Raw genomic sequence first — 23,211 nt, 5'->3', positions numbered from 1 at the left:
GTGGACTGAGTGTTGAGTGGGATTAGTGAGACAGTAATCAGCAAAGACTCTGCCAGAGGAGCTGCTATCATCACATCTCCCCAGCTCTGCCTCTGTAAGATTTCCATTTCAAAGTCAGACTAAACTGCACTCGCCAGCAAATTCAGCCAAAGAAACCCATGCACCCTCTTCATTATAGTCCAGAATACTATTTAGTTAGATAGCAATAATCCATTATTGTAGTGAAAAGAATGGATTGATGGATTATTACTGGAAGATCAAAGATTATATCAGTGATAGATAGACCCTCTCCTTTACTAACACTAAATTGTCTTTGTAGATTTATATGACTGTGAAACTCAAATATGTTGTTCTTGGTAGGGCTGTTCATCTGTAGTCAGCTCTATTACAACACTGCTTGAGGTTATTGATTGTTGTATATTCATAATTTTCTGGCGTATAAAATGTATTGACATAAAGCAGAGACAATTCCAGTATCCAAAAGGTACAATTCAAAATTCTTATCAAGTTTATACACTTGTTTTGACTATGAACTTTGACTTATGGAAGTTTTCCTGCATAATCTCTATGGCAACCTCTCATCTCCCTTACATGTATTTTGTCATCTGTGGGTGTTCAGCATCTTCCTGGTGCTGTGTTGTTTGAAGATAGTGCAGAGGAGGTTGAGATTGTAAGTCAACGTGAGCAAGCCGATGCATGCACAACCAGATTAAACCGCAGCAGCTTGTTTTCAGTCTGCACACAAACACATGGTTACCAAGACAACCAAAAGTGCTGTTTTTATTCGCTATCTTGGTTCAGAATAATTATAAGAACTATCATACACTGGGGGTTTAATGGGGCATATGTACTGCAGAGCTCTACTGTAGAGAAAACATCCATCAGCTGTACCGCATAGGCCTCCATTATGAGATGAAGCCAGCAATGGTTTAGCTCTTTCATTGACTTCTTATTCTGGTGATGAATTCAGTCTCATTTATTATAGTGAATACACATTGATTGTCTGGAGCTCTGTACAAATCAAGACAAATTAAAACTAGAAATCATGGATTTGGTCTCGACTGAAGCAGTAAATTGTTCAGGAGTCATGGATGTCATTAATCGCTTTATTGTGATGACTTAACAATGAGATGAGTATTGCCAGATGATTAGTTCAGAAAATGGCCTGTAGAACTGCTATTCACAACAATGAGCAGCTGCAATTTTGACCAGTGAAAATGGACCAATTTGTTAACTTAAGAAGCTGCTACTATTGGGCTGCCATTAGACACGTTTGCTATAATAGTACTGTATGTGCTCTGTTTTTTGCTGACAAAAAAGGCCATTGTTAGAGTTGCCGCTTCTGTGTTAGCTATGCAATGTGACGCTGTCTTGGTCAGGAGACTTAAGGAACCATGTCTTATAATGGAAGGAAGATTCTTTTTTTCTTTTTTACAAATGTTATAATAACTACACCTTAATTAGCCTCAGTACAGCATGGACAATGATGTAATTCATAATGAACAAATACTTTGTAAACAATTATTTAGGCTTACTTAAAGGGCTCATGTAATGCTATTTTTTGATCTATGTTATACTGTTTTTTCATCATCACAAACACACTCGGAGTTGTGTTTTGCTTCATTCACAAATATTTAACACACAAACCCTGCTAAAGGTAAAAAGTAGCTGTTAACTTGAAAACTACCACTTCATGACATCACAAGGTGGGACAGAGTATTTTGATAATAATAATAAATAGTTACTCAAACATGTGTGAATGAAGAGTCAAATTTGCATCATATAGGAATTAAAGGGTGAATGTTAGGAGTTTAGTGTATAACATAGTCTTTGTCCATGCTTTATTAAGACTAATTAAAGTTTATTTATTTAAGTGTAACCTATTATGTCATATGGATTAGAAATGGCTATAGTCGCGGTGTACAATGATTGAATGGGCTGCCCTACATGACACTTCCTAACCTTACACTGTGACTGTGACTTTGACTTGTGAAGCATGTCCAGTGTTACAGATATGAGAGCAGAGGCAGCAGACCTGGCACTGTAGATGTTATCTGAGAACTGAGGGCCAGAGGACTGAGCTGTCGCTTGGGTTGATATGGACATTATCAGGACCAACCTCCTCTCAAATCTACACTGCTACAACTACCGCTCCTACATGCTTCACTTAGGGCTGCACAATATAACATAATCAAATTGGAAACATAATTTGGGGTGGAGCAATAATCAAATCACCATCTGCTTTTTTATAGAAACAAGAACTCTTGTAAACCTCTCTACTTTAGACCTTTACAAACATGTTCCAAATACATGGGATTCTTGTATTAGTTCATCAGTTCATATTTCAGTCCTCTCTCAAATGTTAATGTTATTTACAATGTGCACTCTGAACAGAATCTTATTTTAAAATATGAATCGCAAATCTAATCACATTCGCAATACTTTTTTCCCAAAATCATGCAGCTTCAATCTTCTGCTCCAGAGGCCGAGCGGAGCCAGCCCTGACCTCCGGTCAGCATGTTCAGACCTTGATGAATTGTCAGTCAAACAGTGAATAACAGGGCTGTATTCAGTGTATTCAGTTACACTAGGTTGGACCCAGGCTCAAAAAAAGTCAAAAAATATTTGTGTTGCCTCGTACTGGAACTGGACTTTCACATGGACAAAAATGGTGATGTTTGAATGGGATGCTTGTGTGGCTACTAATAACAGAATAAACATTATATTTAGAGGGAAACTATGCAGTCTACTACTTAAAACAACTGTTACATTTAAAGCAGCTACATGTGCGTGCCAAAAACAACCAAGTTAGATTTTTACATGATTAACTTGTGTAATTTAGAAATAGTTGAGTAGTGTATTGACCCTATCACCAAGCTGAAGGAAACAAAACAGGGACATGATGTGAGGAAGTGAGTGTGTCCAGTTTTGATATCTCTGACACAGTGAGGAAGTGGCACCTCTCAGACTTTCCATGGCAGTTAACATTTGGTCCACCACTTTGGCCTAACTGCTATCGTACTTGTTTATAAAGGGAGGCATGTCCTATTTAAAGTACAGCTGACCAGTTAGACTACTCATTTCACTTGAAGGTGCACTGTGTCTACTTGTTTAGATCTGAGGAGAGGCGACTTCACTCACAGTTAAGAATGGATGTTTTTGAAGATATTTTTGAGCTATAAATAACACCTATAGTTGAATAAATGGAAGACAGATTAGTAAAATTTGTAAAAAGACCATTTAAACCAAAACAGACTGCGAACCCCTTCTAGAAAAGTTACACCTTTAACATAATTATATTTAAGATTTTACTAAAATTCTTTCCTAGTTTTTTTTTTTTCGTGAAGTATGTAATTTTACATAGGTGACATAGATAACAGTTGTGAAAACTGTTACCTGTAGCAACCATAATGTTAACACAGCATTATTGCGATTCCTTTATTTTGTTAAATGAAGGTTTAAACGGTCAGAAAATTATCTTCTTTGTGCATAAATTGTCTCTGCATTTTGGATGGAATATTCTGTGTTGATGAAATAGGTAGAGGTAGTTCTACTCAGTTTTTTGTACTTTACTTTTCAATATTTTCCCACAAACTGACACTTAACGGATTAAAACTATTAATATTGACCACAGGTACTATCCCACCAAACCAGGTAATCATTTGGAAAAACATGAAAATATGTCATATACTCTTTAAATGCCCTCTTCTTGTAACTGGATACAGTAACTTTGACACAATATTACAGACTGAGCTCTGAATCTGAGCTCGTAAAATCTGTCTTTATAGTGGAGCAGCTCACTATGAAAGTAACACCATGTGAATACAGATGAACTGCAGTGACTCTGAGTAGTTATTGGTGAGTATTGTCCTGATGCGGTCTGTCTGTCGTCAGCTGGTTGGCCTTGTTTGCACATTGGAGCTTTGTGTCACTGCTGTCTGTTATCAATTGTACAAGAATACAAAGATGGGGTCAGTAATTCACCTTACTCAGATTTTCAATGTGAGTGATTTTGGCAGTTTGGTATTGGTGACACAGCACTTTCTAAACCACATAAGCCTGAAGTTGGCTGTATTTTGGATGTGCTGTGTGCTAAACATCAATCCCAATATAAGTGGTACATTATTCACTTTTGGTGTGGAATAGGCCAGCTTTGCTTTGTTGACAGTGATTGGAGCATTGGACTTATGTTCATAGTGTGCAAATATATTTCCATATTTTGTCAAATTTTTCTTTTGTGTAAAAAGAACAAACAAAAAAGGAAATTTTTATCATGTATAGGTTCCACTAATACACATGCATCATCATGCAAAGTGGATTTGGATGATTTTTCGTATCTATGGTATTCTTAATTGTGAAAAGTTTATGGCAATTTACAATTTAAAGGTGCATTGTGTAACTTTTCTGGTGGAATGTTTCACAGTATGGTATTAAACCTTTCTGTCTTCACAGAGACCAAACCAGACCAAATTACAGGTCAGATCTGTGTTCAGGCAACACTTTCACCCTTCAGAATGCCTGTTTTTTGTGTTTTTTGTTTTTTCATTTTATTTTTGAGCTATATATGTCATACTGTGGAACACAGAAACCAGCAAGTGGGGGATCCCCCAAAGAAAAAGTTGTATAGCGCACCTTTTAAACAAAATTTTATATCTTTTGAATGGTAAATTGTCCTCAAAATGGTGTCTATGATCGGGAACCTGAACCCATGACTAGTTTACTTCATCATGCACTCACTATAAGCCTTTGCTGCTGAATGCTTTTAATCTCACCAGTGTTTGGAGTCCAGCTCAGTTTAATATGATTCAGTGAGAATGATTAAAGGGGCCATAACGTCGGGCCCTGAGTCTGAGCCCTGCCTGTGCTCCGTGATGTAAAGGAAGCATCCCACAGGAAGTATCCTCACTCACTCCACACTGGAACAGAATATAAACTTAATATTAAACTGCTGACAGATTGTTGGCTTATGGAATACAGTGGGGGCAATATTTTGTAATTAAATTGAAGTGATTACTTTATAGACTCAGAACTAAACCTAAACCATTTAAGGTACTGCAAAGTGATATGTGCAAACATCCATTGATAATACATTTGAAAAGGATACAGACAAACAAAAACATCCATCACAACTTCAAAGTGTGAGCTATGTGTGTTTGTGGAGCATTTGTGTCCATCTAGAGTGTGGGTACATGATTCTGTAGTGTTTTTTAATAGATAACAGTTTTACTGCATTGAATATCTCATCTCTGTTTTCATATCTATAATAAGAAACCTCCTGTGTGGTTCTGAATATGATATCATGAGGCACAGGGAGGACATAAAACATGACGTTATACTGATAACCTTGGACAAGGAGCTCTGAGCCACTGCAGCAGCAAATCACACCACAAGGACTACAACAGATTTGTGTCCCTTTAAACTGTATAATGATTTTGATTGTTTACCGAGAGGTATAATATGGTGGTGCACACAGTGATTCTGCTCAAAATTAACTCTTGGAAGACAGCTAAGATTCTGCTGTCATCTGTCTATCTTACATCTTTATTCTACAAATCTAGGACACAGGTTTCCAAAGTGGGGGCGGGGACACACCAGGAGATCGCAGGGCACTAAGCAAGATTACAAGATGATTTAAAGATTCATTTTACCAATAGTAAATTAATTTAATTTAAAATTGTATTTTTTTATTAGGTCATTTAACATAATCAACTATACTCAAATAATTGTACTGGAACAATTTTTTATGCTATAAATTATATTTTGTGTACAGTTTGCTGTGGAAGTAGTTTTGTTGTGTCTCAAGTTGTTCGCATGCTATAGGGCAGTGTGGTGTGCGAGCTCTTTCCGGTATTACATAGACAGCTCTTCAGTATGTGGGCTTGCCTAATTTTTGTTAATTTTATCCACTTTTTTGTCCTCCTTTTGGATAATTTCTTATTTGGAGCTACAATAGAAATACAAAATAGAAAAGCACTTTTAGACCTGGTTTAGCTTTAGATTAGACCTGGAGTAGTAATACTCATTTTAGATCTGTTGGTACTCAGAAAGATAAATTGTTTCTTTTGTGGTACGTGGTGTGAAAAGTTTGGCAGCCACTTATAGGGAGTAATTGAAGCAGCACAGATCTCTCTATCTCCTAACCCTCAGAGCACCAAACGCCTGTCTGGATGACGGGCGCTTGTTGACCTATTTCATGACTGTCACAGAAAACAGGAAGAAGATATCACACTTTTTTCTATGACAGACTCTGCACTTCCACTGGACACAAAAGTGCATGTTTCCTGTATCAGTTGATGACAGTTCCATTTTGCGTGTGTTTTGAGGATAGTGCGTCATTACAGGTTTTAAACAGTCATCGGATTCTGTCCCATTGACCTTTAAGTGCATTCTCTCACCTCCAGGCTGACCACAGAGACTGGGGCTTTTGTTGGACCCTCGCCAGACTCAAACTGTAGTCTGAAACACTCTCATTAAGCAGAAGGAGCACTGTGCATTACTGTGATCAGGCAGCCAAATGTAGAAGGTTTGCATCCTGGAAGTTTCTTTTAGCTAATTAGTTAATGGAAATGCCACATTAGTCTTTATTGCTATGCCAAGTAGATGCACAACAGTAGAAAAAATATTTAAATATTGTTTTGAAATAAACGGGTGGAAGTACAACTTGTATAACCAAACTTGTAAGTGCTAAGTGTAATGAATGCTGAAGTGCTTTCTTTGTTAATAGGTCAAAAAGTATTTACAGTTGGACTTAACCATTTAGTCAATTTAATCTAGAGGAAATGCATGCTATGCACGTTAAAACTTTGCTAAATTACTTTACTAAAGCTTTCTAGTTCTTATATTACACACAACTGACTCAAAAAAAGCCATGTTATAATGTTGCCACCTGCACAAAAACATACCTGGAGTTGTGTTTTGTTTCATTCACACATGTTGTAGCATGTAACATGAGTAGCACTTTATTATTAGTCTGTCCACATCCCGAAAGGGCAAAATGCTCTATTCCATCTTGTATGTATGGAAAAATCATGAACATCAAGATGTATGGAAAAATAATGAAGCTGTAGTTTTCAAGTTAACAGCTTCATTTGACCTTTTTTCATTTGAGATTGCCAATTCCAGGGCTGAAATCATCTAAATGATTCTAGTGAAGGTGTCTGGAGTTTAAAAACACAGTGGAGGGCTTCATGTATTACCACATGACATCACAAGGCGGAACAGAGCGTTTTCTGTTTGAGAGAAAAACTTGTCTCAAACATGCAGGATTTGTGTGTTAAACATGTGTGAATGAAACAATCAACAACAATGATGAGGAAATATAACAAACATAGATTAGAAAGTAGTGTAATATTACTACAATATAATTTCCTCATAGAGCACACAATAATAATGCCAAAGTCCCCATTGTTTAAAGTTAGTCTGACATTATTTGCTTTTAACTGTCACTAACAGCTTCTCTTCTGTAGCTGTGGATTTATTCCCTACCTTAGTGCTCCTCAGGGAGAGTTTAACTGCCCATTCTTCTCCTTTTACAAAGATTTAGTGCTTCTTAGACACAGCCGTAAATGCTGCTGCACCTGAGGGGGACTATGAGTATCACACTAAATAAAATCTGAATGTGTTCACAGCTGGAAACCTTTCATTATAATTACATTGTCATTTTTATTACAGGCTTTGTGTAAGATATCTGGTGTTGTAAGACCCAACCCAAGATGTATGGAAAAATTATAATATTGCAATTGTTGTTTTGGACATAGATATGCAAAATTAGACTAAGAACAGACAACTGATGTAGTCTTCCAAGCAAGTAAGGATGGGACAAAATCTCATGCCACAAGTTCTTGTGAGGCAGAATTGTAGCAAGATTGTGCACATATGAGGAAAATGATCTCCTGAAATTTTCTTTCCATGTGTTTACATTTGGAGTGGACCAATTGAAAGTTAAATGCTAGTGAATTACACCTTCTCAAGAACTGAGTGCTGTAATTACAACAATAGTATTAAATAGAATAAATAAAAATTAGGCCAGAATTGTAAACTGGATTGGACAATGTATTTATTACAAATCCTTCAGAATCTTGCCTTAAATATAAAGTTATATTTCTGCACTTTTTTTTTTTTTATGTCCCCATTTTGTGCGATACTTGAACCTCAATAAAGACATTTACAGACACATTTTAGCACATTCTTGATGCATTGTAAAAGTATGTTTTGAATGTTGTTATCAAGTTAATGAAAAGTATATCATGATATCCATGTGTCCATGAGTCTGTTCTGTGCCTCTATTTTGGGGCAGTCCACAGTTTGTCTTTACGCCCTGTGCTGTCGTTTGGCATTGGTACCAGTGTCATTTGTGCGTGCTTTAGGCAGCTGTGGTGAAGTCATGGTTTAGAGGTGGGAGATCTAAAGATGAGTGACTTCATGTGTTCCATCTGGCTTCTATTGACTGAGCAGAAGGACAAGGAATATGAAGGAACAGCTAATGGAAGTGCTCCCAAAGTCCCACTGCTGGCATCAGTCAACTTTAAGGAAATGGACTGATCCTAAACACATCTCCACTCTCTTACAATGACATATTGTCCTCACGTTTATGGTGGTCGAAGGAGCTTATAGTTCATCCGAAAAAGCTACAGACCAGTATGTCACACAGCAGCATTGCTTCATACGGCGAATACTAAATATACATTTATAGCACAAAGCACTGATTTCATATTAACATCTTCCATGTGATGGAGCATCATTTAGTTGTGCATGCTGTTCTCATTCTGTCACTCACAAATTCATTTTGTATGAAGTGCAGACGTGATAGTTGATGTCATTAATCTAGTCCAGTGGTACAAATGCTTTTAATCCCCATAACAGTTTTATACTTAACATTTGTCATTTTTAAGGAAAAATACTCTTTTTGATAGAAAATGCTGCCTTATTTTGTCTGCTGGGCTCCTCTTCACTCAGAGCCTTTTTAGATCGTGCAGCTGCACACTGAAGTAATCTTAAACGTCTTTGTACCAGAGACGGAGCCTCAGCTCCTGGTGGTTTGGGTTCAACAGGGTCTGCTGTCAGGGGACGCTGCTTAAAGCACCCACAGGGAGAGGGGCTCTGCATAAGCTATTTGACTGTATTGTGGTCTACTCTGCCCTTACTGTTACTCTCTGAACATTTGATGATACACATCACTTTACTTGTTTTGTCTTTAAAGGGGACATATTATAGAAAGTCTAGTTTTATGACCTGTCACAATACTGTACTGTTCCATCAGTTTACTCAGACATGAGTTCTGATTGATCCATGCATGTTCGAGTAATGTTGTCTTGCATTTGAGGCTTGAGTGCCACTAACCTATACCTAAACTTATACCAGGGTTCAAAAATGTCACATGGCCATTTTTCAACATTAAAATCATGTAACTGAAAATCCATTTCTTGCTTTGGTGAAATGCTACTATGAAGAGGCCAGGCTTATCACTTCTGCAGTTTTGAACATAAAGTCAGTGGACCTGTTTCTACAGTTTAACTAAACATCTGCAAAAATCATAATATGTCTTTTTTATGATGTATGATCTTGGATATCACCCTAAAATAAACAATGTTCTCGATGTTGCTAACATCATGCAAGGCTTCATTAGGTTAGGCTTTAGAGGTTCATTCAGAATGGTCTGGAAAAGACTGATTGAAATTGAATGGCCATAGTAGAGAAACACATACAGTGCCAGGCAGATGCTCTGTTGGACAAACAATAAGTGAATGGAGCACAGTGGTGCCCGATAAAAGTGCTGAATAAAGCATAGATCCAAATGTGTCTATTCATTTGGAGGACTCCACACAGCGATTATGGAGCCTATTATGGTGCCATCTGTACGGTAAAACAATTAACTTTCAACAGCTATGAAGTTTACACTCAACAGATCAGCAACAGATCAGCTCATTGTGAGTCAGTGAGCATTCATTCAGTTAACTCTTACTCAAGAGTTTAGAACTGAAAAAGGATTTCTGAACTATAACCTAATTTTGTGGATCAATGTGTTTTGCAGGTTCTCAAACAAAGAGGTCTGGGATCCCAGGCCCTAAAGAGATCTCATCCTCAGTATCTCGGGACCGTGTGTCTAAAGACCAGCCCAGGAGCTCCACCAACAAGAGGATGGTGTCCAGTGCCAGCACGTCCAGCCTGTCCACTCTGGCAAAGCAAACCCGGAACAGCACTAAGTCCCGCGGAGACCCAGAGGGCCCAGATAAAGGACTGTTGGAGAACCAGGTGAAAGAGCTGCTGGCTGAAGCCAAAGCAAAAGATCTGGAGATCAGTAATCTGAGAGCAGAGCTGCAGCGCTGTAAAATCAAAGTGGCCTCCTCCTCCTGCCCCTCCTCTCCCACCTCCCATAACACAGAGCGACAGGAGGCACCTGCCGACAGGGAACAGGAACAGGTGACTGAAGCACTGGTGCTGGTCGCGGAGCTAAGGGAGAAGAACTCCCGATTTCAGAGAGAGCTGGCAGCACTTCGAGAGGAGAACCAGTTACTCAAAGAAAAACTCATATGTTTGGAGAGCTCTGTGTCACCCACAGCAAACTCAAGTAGTCCCACTAAAATCCTGGTGAACGGGCTTCCTTCAGACTCCTCTGTTTCCACTCTGTCCTCTCCCAGCCCAGTCAAAACCTCTCCCTCCTCGGACACGGCTAAAGACTCGCCCTCACCGGACTCCTCAGAGTTTGAGAAGATCCCATCGCGCTCCGAATCCATGAGCAGTGGAGTAAGTACAGATGCAGTCAGTTCAGGGCCCAGCACAGTGCAGCAGGACAGGTCCTTACAAAGCCTCACAGAGCAGATCCACAAGATGGAAGAGAGCCACCACAGCACAGCCGAGGAACTGCAGGCAACTCTGCAGGAGCTGTCGGATCAGCAGCAGATGGTCCAGGAGCTGACAGCGGAGAATGAGCGCCTAAGTGAGGAGAAGAGGCTGCTCCAGACGTCCCTGCAGCAACAGAGAGAGCGCGTAGAGGTCCTGGTGCAGAAGAATGAAGCTCTGGTCCAGGCGCAGAGAGAGGATGGGAGTCAGGGCACACGTTTGTCCGAGCTGGAGCAGAGGTACAAGGAGCTGGTGGAGAGCTCCAGGTTTGAGAGGGAGAAGCTGGTAGATATCCAGCAGCAGCTCACGGGCAGTCTACGCGCTCTGGAGCAGGAGCACCAGGAGGCCCAGGCCCAGGCCTTCTGCCTCAGAGAGGAGCTGGAGCGAGTTCAAGCGCACACGCACCGAGAGCTGCAGGCGGCAGAGCAGGCTGTACAGGTAGCAGAGGAGCACAGAGTTACAGCAGAGGCTCTGAGACTGGACAACAGCAGACTAAAAGCCCAGGTCGACATCGAGAGGCAGAAGGTGACAGAGCTCAAAGCTCTGCAGGGCACCAGTGACAGCAGCGAGCTCCAGAATCTCCTGAAGACAGCCCACTGTGAGCGAGAGCAGTTGGAGCACGAGATGAGTGAGAGGAGACAGCAACTACTGCAGGCCCAGGCAGAGGCTGAGCACGCACAGGCTGCTCTGGCGAAGGTACTACCTGTCTCCTTACTACTCCAGTACTACATACTGTTTTAAAGTATTGTGGGATTTAAAATAGAAACCAATTAAATATAGTTTGTAGGGAAAAGCCTGGTACAGGAATTGGCATTTGGCATTATGTAGTTATATTTAAACCGCGGCCACACTTGGAGCTATGATTTACATGAAGTTGTAGTATTTGTCCGTGAACCAGTCAGTGTGTTCAAACTAAATATGACTGTACTATGAATGGAAATCTAATCAACATTCCAAGTGCAATATCCAAATAAAGGACGTACAATGTTTCGCTAAAGGTGGACATGTCTTAAAGACCATTATAAATGAAATACTGGGGTGTTATCGTGGCACTGCCTACTATAAATACTATTTTAGGCTTTATATGGACACAATATGACTATTATTTTTAGTTCTTAAGTTTGAGAAATTCTTGTGTAATGGCATGTCAAACATTCTCACTGTTTTATTGTGCTTTTCTTGGTGAGCGGCTCAGGTTTGTTTGCCAAAGGTTCCTGTCGTTCATACATTTACCCCAAACCAAGTCGTTTTTGGAAGCACTTCATCATTTGTGTTCATGTCTACTCACTGATGTTAGGAATGGGTAAAATTTACACAAAACACAACAAAAATTTAAGTATTAGGATTCACAGCTTCACGGATGGAATTTAGTATTTTTGTACCACAGAATATGAAGGTTAATAATTACTTTCACATGACATCAGACATGTTTTTCCCCTAAACATGAGGGCACCCTGGTTCGGGTTGGTGGTTTTGCTCTTAAATGGGTGTGTCTCTTTTTAGCTTCCTTATGTCATGATCTCTGGATTGCAGTCGGAATGCCAACAGTTGGGTCATTCACCAATATTTGACCCTCTGACTCACCGTCCACTGCCCACTGTCATGACAGGGGAGTAGCACAGATACCTCAGTGACTCAGAGAGGAAATGAAAGGAACATTGTTTAAATATACAGTTTAGGTAGATATGAGTTCATTTTTATTCATGATGTTTACTAAAGGAATCCAACCATTTATTGTTTGGTCAGAAAGATGAAAAATAAATAGACAATTTGAGTAAGAAGTAATCCTGGATTAACACTGACCTTCATCTCAGAATAATCCATCAATCATAATAATCCAAACCGTATGGACACAAAGCATTCAAAACTGTCACCTCTTTTTAAAATCAGTGAGTCAAAGCATGTGAATTTAAAAGGTTTGCATCATCGCAAGTTATCTTGGTCCTACTGACAAACTTCAAATATGTTATTTCATTTGTTTTTAACCAGTTTAAAATGATCAGTCAACTTTGTTTATAAAATGCTTCATGCAAAAGTATGTAACACAAAGTGCCTTACACCATACAACCCTCAGACAGTCACATGCACGCTCTCACACACATGTACTTGATGTTGGGTATCCATGCTTTTTGCTTTTTGAGGACATTATTAGACCTGAACCATACTTAGCCCTAACCTAACCATATCTTAAATTTAAAAAAAGGTTGATGATTTAATAATAAATGATTTATGTCCTGGAGGCCTGATTTTTGTCCCCATAAAAGAGGCAGGTATAACTGTGAGTTTGTGTATATATTTTGTCCCTATAGTAACAAATACCTGTCCAGGAGTACAAATGAGCCAGTTGAGAGAGCAACTTCATGTCTGTATTAAAAATAATAAAGTAAAAGATAACCTCATCTTGATCTCCTTTTCCATATGTAGGTGGAGTCCAAATGCCAGCAGATTCAGGAGCGGGCGGAGCAGAGGGAGCAGGAGCTCCTGAGCCAAGTGGCTGTTCTGGAGGAGGCTGGGCTCCAGGCGGAGAACCAGGTGAAGGAGCTGAAGGAGACCATCTTTGAGCTGGAGGACCAGGTGGAGCAGCAAAGAGCTGTGGGACTGCACACCAACCAGACTGTGCTGGATATGGAGAGTATGTAGAGAGCCTTTTATATTCTATTGTGCACTATTTGGATTTCTTTTTTTTTTTCTTTTTTTTCATAATTTTAGAAAAAGGTCTGGGGCATGTTAACTCTATGGAAGATATTCAAACTTACGATCCACATAATGTTGAACCTTGACATTGTTTGTCAGGGATTGGCTCCTTGCCATATTAATGTTATGGTTTAAAGTTCTTTCAACTGACAACAATCATGTCTTTAAGGTTGAACAATGACACTACTTTGGAAAGATTTAGGAAAGATTATTTGACTTTAGAGTCTTTACGCTGACAAAGAAGATATTGAATGGTGTGCCAGTTTTTGTTTTATGTGATTAGGCCCAGTAATTACAGAGATATTAGCTATAAACCATGTCAAAACATCTACAATCTTAAGTTAAACAGCAAATTCTGTCACAGGATCCTGACGTGTCCTTCAGCTCAATTATAAAATATGGGCATTCTGCATGTTGTGTCACACGAACACAACTTATTACACTGTGTAACATCAACATGTGTGCTATGCATTATGGGGAAATACATGAGATATATGAATCCTTGTCTGATAATTTACTGCTGTAGAGTCACTCTCAGGATCCTGCACAGTGAATGAGACCTGTGCACTTTCTGACTTATTGCACGATCTATTTTGTATAACTTTATGAATGTTTTAAACCTTGAATATGGTTTCACAGATCTTGTCAAGAAGTTGGAGGAACAAAAGGCTGATTCAGAGCGACAGATGAAGGCTTTATCTCGACAGATCAAGGTGAGAACTGCCATAGTTTTGAGGTAACAAAAACTCAACAGCAGTTAGTATAATTTTGTATTTAACGAGGGGGTATTATGTAAAATTTACTTTTTGGAGTTATACTATAGATGTTATAGTTCCCTCATCAAAAAGGATTGGCTGAAGTGGTTGTATATGTCATTTATGCATGTTTGAAGTCTTTCTTGGAATTCTCCCAGGAACTATTCAAACCCTCCTTACTGTTAGGGGTAGGAGAAACCATATCCTGTACAAGGTTTGGCCTACAAGCCTACATAAATATACTATAGTTTGTCTTTATAAAATCAATACCAAAAGACAATTTTACTTCAGGCCTACTAGATATTACAGGACCTCTATTTCATTTCTTTTATTCATTGTCTACTCTCTGACCATTGTTCCGGCTCCATTGTCTCACAGTGAGGTGAAAGTTTAGATAAGCTCTTCTACACTGTGTGTTCTTTGGCAGTCACTTTCTCCATGACTGCTCCATGGACATCTGAATGCTTATTTGCTTGTTTAAGACACACATTATCAACAGAACCAGACAGTGTTATCACGCAGTCGCCTCATAAACAGTAATTTATCTTACACTGACTTTGGTATGGCATATTTGTTTTTAGTTTAGTATTGACCAATATGGGTTTCTTCATACCTGATACCGATACTCTTTAAGCTTTGCCAATATTTTGGGGGCCTGTAGGCCATGTATGCCAAATTGTATCATATGAAATTACTATTAAATTTATAGATCACCTCTGCTCATTAGACAATTATAATTAATGAAAAAATAAAATCTAATACTGATTTGTAGGTGTCCTCTTTAACTACATATAGTGCAGTGCCTCCTTCTGTTGGATTGAAGCTAATACAGTTAGGTGTTCACAAACAGCTTTCTGTGTGTATTTTGTCAGATGTTTGGCTTCTGCCTAATGTTTAAGGCAGACAGCCAATATTCTAAATATACATTTTTACTATGCAGCTTAAAATTTTCTCTCAAAATATAGGAATGAAACTGTATTAATGGAATTTATGAACATATTCCAAAAAATTTAAGTTCATATATATATATATATATATATATATATATATATATATATATATATATATATATATATATATATATATATATATATTCCTCTGTTTAACAGTAAGAAAACAATGTCAGGAAAATGTTTTGTTCTGAATGCTATTTTGTTTTGCTATATCTTTATTTTACTTTATCATTTGGTCATTTGGAGTTGCATGTCTTTTCACTATTACTACAAAATTGTCCACAATTAACTGACTATGACATATGGCATTAACTGAAATGACTATGACTATTAATCCCATCAGGGTTAATTGAGAGAAGTTCTGTTATCAATAAATGGCACCCAATAAAAGATATTTTCATCTACATTTTCACATAGTATTTAAATTTTAAAGCCTGATATATTCAATTTAAACTATTTTACAACAGCTGCTCCTAAATCCTATTCTTCTGTTTTAGGACGAGAAGGAGGAGTGGCGTCGTTTCCAGGCAGACCTCCAGACTGCGGTGGTCGTGGCCAATGACATTAAAGTTGAGGCCCAACAGGAGCTGAGGGCTCTGAGGCGACAGCTGCAGGAGGAGCAGGAACGTAACACCAAACTCACGGAGGACCTGGAGGCGCTGCGGGGGGTCAGGTACGGCATCATCTTGGAGTTGCCTCTCTGTCTTGTCTCGGTCTTGTTGCACACAACTAGGGTGACTTACTAAAATTCAAAATGGCAATCTGAATTTATTTGTCATTTCAGTATAAAAATGCACAGAAATACTGTACTCAGGTCAGGTTATTAGTGGCATAAAAAGAGTATAATTAGTTAGTAAAATAGTTTATAATATTGTCAACATCACAATCAGTGTAGTACATTAGTTGATCTGCTCGTCCAAATCATTGCAGCACATTAGTGTTAGGTCTACGTGACAGAGTTGATCTGTCTAACGTGAATTTAAGCTCCTAGATAATAACAACAATAACACCACGATTTTTTTTTTTTTTTTTTTTAGCAATTATAACACACAAAGATGGATTAGAAAAGCAGTATGCCCTAGCAATAGGTGCCACACCCAAAAAGTCTTTATGTAAAGGTTCTGAGGTTTTCATCAGATTGAACTGGTTTTATTTTCATACCATCATCAGTGAAAGGGGTTTGGTTGGTGTAGCTATAAACATATATATATAAATCTGTTGCAGTAGCTCCTTCTGTGTATCCCACATTTCAAGCTGCCGCCTGCAATTCTGTCCTTTTCACTGACCACTGCTCTTGTTCCCCTCTTTAACTGTTCACTGTCCGAGTGGTGGCCGACCCTGTGGTGAATGTGATGCAGCACTTTGTATGTGTGATAAAATATGAGTGTACGGGTGTATTTGACTGTTGTCCTTTTCTCGTCAGATGAAATATGGGACTATATGTAGCACACTCTTATTTTTTGAGTTATAATAAAGGAAACCAAACATAATTTATACAGATGTAAATGATCATGGAAGAACCATGAAGCCTAAAAAAAAATTACATAATAGTTGAAGTGTCCCGAGGCTCTGAGTGTGCCTACCCCGTCCCCTGGTCCAGCTGTGGTGCCTCTGTCCCAGATGTCCTATGAATGGCCTGTCCCTGTCCAGTCCAGGTGAGTCCCCTCCTGCCCAGGCTGACCCTGTGTGCTGCTGCTCACTGACTCTATTCTGGCTTTCTGCTTTGACCTTTGACCTCTGCTGTTTGCACTCTCTGGCTGTCTGCACCTGTAGGCCTCCTTTTCCTCCTCTTTGGTTTGCCTTGCCTGGTCTCTCCAAGCTGCTGTCTCAGTAAATGTATCTGGCGCCACCTGCTGTTCTTTAAAAGAATAACCTCTCCTTTTGGTGATACCAGGACGGTGCGTGCACGGCATGACTGGACAAACTCATGCTCTGCATCATCTGCTTCAGATACATTTCCTACTGTGTCCAGTGAGAGTTAGTCAGTTTGACCAATGATGTCTGCATGAAGTAGCAGGAGTAACAGGAGTGCTCTGAGGTCTGCTTAGGAAAATAACATACACATGTTATTTCAGGCATTAGTTTGCTGTGTTTGTTAAAAAGAAATAAATATATGAACCTGCTTCTGTTCACCTGGAGGTGTATACAGTAGCTCATCTACTGCTCTTGTCTTTGCAGGATGAGCACCGGCGCCACTTTTGAAACCAAGACTGCAGTGGAGGGCCATTAGACTCAGCGGGCACTTCCAAAAGGACACTTTTACATTTGCACTTGTTTCTGTCGTGTGCTAAACGTGTGCCATTGAACTTCATTGAACCCCGTCCATTTGGAAACACGTGTTGTTTTACTGAATGTACTTTTCTTTTACATGTAAACATTTTATTGTAAATCTGCTGTTGTGCCTTGGATAAAGGCGTTCACAGCCACCAGATGGAAGTAAAAACAGAAAATGTGACAAGCTATAGTGACTGTAGTGAAACTTTTATCAGATATACCCATGATCATAATATTAATCTATGGGTCCATATAAAACTTTATGAAAAATTAATAATTGGTAAATGTCAAAGTAGTTGTTCACCACTAGATGGCACTCTGGCATAATATTTCACAGGAATCTCATAGGAATCTGATATGCATATATTATATTTTGATAACTGGTCCTGGAGATTCATACATTTAATTAATCTGTTATCAGTGATAAATTAATAATTAGCTTTTTATAAATATTCTGCTCTATTGGTTGTAAATGTTTCATGTAAACATTAGTTTGACCAATGATGTTGGACCTGTGTAAAGACCCGAAGACTGTGGATCAAAGATGAACTCTTCTTAAAATCTAAAAATACAAATATGTAAAATGTGAATCAGCCTTGGAGAGATACTGCTCTGTGTCATTCTGTTGTTTTGTTTAAGACAAAGAGAACGCCTCTACATGATGTACTGTATATTTGTACATACAGTGTACACACATTGGAGTCTGAATTACCTTTTATCATCATTTCAGGTGCTCTGTTGTTGTGTCCTTATTTATAATGTGCTTTTTTATTTGACTTTGTAGAAGAGACAGAATTTCTCAGGCTCCTATAGTAAACTGAAGCCATATTGTTAGACCAGAGTTCACAGGAAGCCTGTGTCTCATGTTTAAAACATGTAACGAATGGTAGAGTGAATGGGATGTTTATTTATTGTCCCTGGAAAGAGTGTGGTCCTCCAGCCTTTTGTGTGGTAATGATATTCATGCTTATGATTGAATAAATGAGTTTACCACTTCAGCTCTGCTTGTGCAGTGTATCTCCAGACAGCTCTCCTCACTAAATGGAATAGAGACATGTGTTAGTTGTCATGTCTTTCTTGTTAAATATTGATAAAGACAAACGTAATCCTCGTCCAATTGCCTGTGGGCCAACAATCGCCAGGAGAATTCTAATGAGGATTCTGCAGCGATTACTTGTTGACCAGCACGTCTCCTCTGACAAAATAACACGTATTCTTCTCTTCAGTCTTGTATCTTGCATTGTGTGTATTGACTTGAGTGTAGCGATAACCTTCTATGTGAGCCTGTCCACATTGTCTCATCTATCCAGCAGGTCCCAGGGCGACGAGGCCGGAGCAGCCGAGTCGGACAACAAGCGTCATTGGTGTGGCATTTCGGTGATGCAGGCCACGCCCACAACTGGCGACCCCAGCCGAGAGCCCCCAGCCGACACTGAGCCCGGAGCTACCGTCAAATCCCTCATTAAGTCCTTTGACACAGTGGGACAAAGTGAGCACAGAAATACTCACAAATGCATGTAGAAACAACATCACAGGGCAAACTGGGAGGGCAACAGCTGGTCAGATGTCCTGCATGGTTATGTGTCACTTCTGTCAATGCTTGTGATGCCTGGCTGAACTCAAACGCGTTAAAACAATAGACATACCTTACACGAGTGGCTGCATGTAGGCAGGCTTTAAACGGTTCATATTATGCTATTTTCTGATCTATGTTATAATGTTGTTCCCTCATCAAAAACATGCCTGAAGCTGTTTTGTTTCATTCACACATGTTTAACACACAAAGCCTGCATCATATTTAGCATATTTAGTTTTCTCATGTCATGTGGCAATACAGGAAGTGCTCCAATGTGTTTTCAAACTTCCTACACCTTCACTAGAATCATTTAGATCATTTCAACCCTGGAATTGCCAATCTACTGAACCAAAGGTAAAAGGTAGCTATTAATTTGACAACTACCACTTCATGACCTCACAAGGTGGGAACAGAGCCTTTTGAGCTTTGGAGATGTAGACAGACTAATAATAAAGGGTTACTCAAACATGTGTGAATGGAGCAAAACAAAACTCCAATTATCTTTATGATGAGGTAACAACATTTTAACATGGCTTGAAGATCTCAAGAGTCAATTTTGTGTAGTATAGGACCTTCAAAATAGAGGTGCACAATATATCGTAATAAAATCAAAATCACAATTTGAGTTAGTATTAGTTAGTTAGTTATCAAATCAGAACGCCTGCAACTATTTAGATAATATAATGTCCCCTCTTTTATAGAAAAAATCTGTACTTTGGACCTCTACAAACATGTTCTGAAATGTATGGGATTTGTATTAGTTTTAGTGTATCAATTTCATATTTAAATATTTTCCCAAATGTTAATGCTGGGGTTGTTTACATTATGTACTCAGAAGGGACAAAATCCTGCTTTTAACATATATTGCCAATCCAATTACATTTGGAATAGATGTTAGAAAAATTACTATTTGATTTTTTTTTTTTTTTTTCCCAAAACCATGCGGCTCTACTTTACAAGAATAAGATATTGTTTCGTATTCAAAGTAAACAAGCAGCCAAAATCCATTAGTTCCCTTGACATTTGATATATGGGTAAATGTCAACTCCACATGCAACCCAGTGTGAGAATAGAAGGATATTTTTGTTTACCATCTTCGACCTCCTTCACTTAACAGCTATAAGAGCATTTAATGGTAGGTTGGGAAATCTTCAAATTAATAATGATTAAAAAGAGCAGCGCCACTATGTATGTATTTATTTAATTATTTATTTATTTATTTTATAGTATAAGGTTTTCACTTCTACTATTTGCCCATAAATATACACTTTTCTAGCTAGGTACTACTAAACAGGTCCAATGTAATAAGCCCTATGTTTGAATTTACAGATTTTTAAGGGTCCTATATTAAACGAAATGGATTCATGTGAGTTTTAAGCCATGTTATAGTGTTGCTACCTCATCAGAAAAATACCTGGAGTTGTTTTATTCACATTGAGTAATCCTCTATTATTAGTCTGTCTACATCTCTAAAGCTCAAATTGCTCTGTTTCACCTTGTGATGTCATGTAGCAGTAGTTTTCAAATTAACAGCTACTGTACCTTTTATCTTTTGTTGAGTTAGGGATAGATAATTCCAGGGTGAATTTATCCAAAAGGTGTACGGAGGTTAACATCACAGTGGTACTTCCTTATTACCACATGGCATCACAAGGTGGAACAAAGCATTTTTCATTTAAGAGATTAACTAAATATGCAGGGTTTGTGTGTTAAACGTATAAAATGAAACAAAACACAACTCCGGGTATGTTTTTAATGAGGAAACATTATAACAAAGACCAAAAAATAGAGTAATAATGAAGGAATAGCCAACATTTAATTTGATATGTGGGTAATTGCTTCAAGTTCCACCTGTTAAAAACATGTAATGGCAATTTTATATAATTCTTATCATATCAAGAATATACAGTAATATACACTTTTGAAATGAAATGGGAAAAAGCAAAAACGTATTCACTCCCACCTCCTTTTACTGCAGCATTTTAAAAATAATCCATTTTATCATACACTCATCTGTTTTACTGATAAGCCACTTTGCTCGATAAACTGAAAATAAATCACTACATTGCTGCGCTATTTAGCTTTTTTAGAGATATTTAGTTCTTACAGTATGATCACTAAAAACAATATCCACTGTTTTTTAGATGGTCCCAGTCACACATTGCAGATGCCCTCATCACAAAGAAGTCCTCTGAGTGCAATCCCTGTCCGCTCTGCTCCTGCCGCTGCCATCTCCCCAATGCAGGTATGAATCTGATCATCCATGACAAAAATCAAAATGAAAAAATCCCAAACTTTGTAAATTCTAATTGTGAATTTCTGTCCTTTTTTAGAGGCATTCATACATAAAACCACTGTCAAAAACCTTGGAAAAGCGGATCAACCTTGGGGAATTTTCTCATCACCATGGTATGTTGTTTTGAGGTAGCATTGTGATAATGGGGATATAAAAGGCCTAAGAAGTAGCACAGTCAAATGATTCAGCTTTTGGACTTGAGTAAGGGGAGCCCTGTCAGCCGAGATCAGGTTACTCAGAAGGAGAAGTTGGTGAACACGCAACAGTGGACTTTTGGCAGTTGCTTTTTTCCCCTTTTTTTGTCATTTCTTGCAGGCCCTGATATGAATCCTAATACTGTTGCTAATTAAAAAGTTAGACATGCACAGCATTTTTCTACTATTGGGCTTTCTTATGTTAATTCAGATGGTTGCTTTGCAATTTTTATATCAATGCATTAGAATCATAATTAAAGTAAATTTTATTTCATTCATTCAGTCAGTTTTGTCAAATTGTCATTAAAACCCAATAAAAATTATTAGATCATTTGAATGGTAAAAAGTATTATATCTGTTGAATATTAAAAAGTTCTCAAACTTTTAACAGTAAGCTGAAACCATGAATATTTGATGCCAGTATCAAAACTATGTTTTGATTAACAACACTCAAACACACACACACTTTTAACTCCATTTGTGTCCCTATTGCAGGAGATAAGCTGTCCGGTTGTGAAGACTTGAAGCCTGGAAGTCTGATGAGAAAAAGCCCCTCTCTGGAATCTGTGATCAAAACCCCGGCCACTCTGAGCAGTCGAGCTTCCTCCTTTAGCTATCACCGTGGCAACAGCAAACTCAGGTGATCCATACCTTCTACTCGTATACCGCCTCTTTAAACTGGGGTATCAGTACATGAAAAATTGATGGATCGGGTATTGGCTCCTAAATGCAGGTTCTGCCGATGGTTGGACATATAAAGACTATTTATTGGTACATACTTGGTCCAAAAAGTCTCATAATGTTTGAGCTTTTAATACAAAGTTGTTCTGTAGTTACATTTTCTCATACAGTAGTTTTTGGTTTTAGTTAAAGGTGCACTATGTAACATTTTGTAATTGCTTGTTTCTATGGATATGTCATTGCTCTGCCTAAAATGTTCCACAGTATGACATTAAATAGCTCTACTTTACATTTATTCACTTACATCTAGTTTTATAGCTCAAAAATACCTAGAAAAATGGGCATTCGGAATATGAGCTGGGTTGCCTCTCCACAGATCTGATCAATAACTTGGCCTGGTTTGGTCTCCATGAAGATAAAAAGGTTCAATATCGTACTGTGAAATATTACAGAAAAAGCAATAACATCTCCATGGAGAAAAGCATTTGACTGACCCTCCACCAGAAAAGTCACACAATGCACCTTTAAAATACAGTCTTATTTTTTTGTCTCTGCATTGGTATCAGTTGATATCGAGTATTGGCAGATTCTTAAAGCCATTGTTTCGAATTGGTATTGGAACTGAAAAAGCTGGATCAGTGCATGCCCAGACCTCACATATGCACTGCTCCTGTTACCTTGTTTGGTATGTTTAGGGCTGATCAAAACTCAGGCCACTCTGAGCAGTTGTACTTCCTCCTCCAACTATCACCGTGGCAACAGCAAACTCAGGTGATCCATACCTTCTGCCCATATACTGCCCTCTTTACATCAATAAGCTAAATGTCACCACACACAGACCATGGCAGACTGTACACAGACTCTGCTCCTGTTACCTTGTTTGGTATGTTTAGGGCTTATGACTCAGTTGTGTTATCTCCACCGATAAAATGCATACCTTTTTCACTCA

The 23,211-nt window shown here is 38.5% G+C and overlaps 1 protein-coding gene across 1 annotated transcript in view; it reads left to right on the top strand.

The window, feature by feature from the left end:
• specc1 (sperm antigen with calponin homology and coiled-coil domains 1) overlaps positions 1 to 23,211 on the top strand; it is a 68,381-nt gene that overhangs the window by 14,365 nt on the left and 30,805 nt on the right. Inside the window, exons 4-11 of the mRNA XM_055148325.1 lie at positions 10,031 to 11,535; positions 13,264 to 13,471; positions 14,173 to 14,246; positions 15,739 to 15,914; positions 18,829 to 19,004; positions 21,236 to 21,336; positions 21,425 to 21,500; positions 22,077 to 22,221. Coding sequence (XP_055004300.1) covers positions 10,031 to 11,535; positions 13,264 to 13,471; positions 14,173 to 14,246; positions 15,739 to 15,914; positions 18,829 to 19,004; positions 21,236 to 21,336; positions 21,425 to 21,500; positions 22,077 to 22,221 — 2,461 coding nt within the window. The remainder of the gene's footprint in view (positions 1 to 10,030; positions 11,536 to 13,263; positions 13,472 to 14,172; positions 14,247 to 15,738; positions 15,915 to 18,828; positions 19,005 to 21,235; positions 21,337 to 21,424; positions 21,501 to 22,076; positions 22,222 to 23,211) is intronic.

This window comes from Boleophthalmus pectinirostris, unplaced genomic scaffold (assembly GCF_026225935.1).
Source record: "Boleophthalmus pectinirostris isolate CB_2022bp ecotype Guang Dong unplaced genomic scaffold, ASM2622593v1 HiC_scaffold_12, whole genome shotgun sequence".
NCBI lineage: Eukaryota > Metazoa > Chordata > Actinopteri > Gobiiformes > Gobiidae > Boleophthalmus > Boleophthalmus pectinirostris.
Note: the sequence above shows the minus strand (reverse complement) of the source record. Positions and strands in the feature narration are given on the sequence as shown.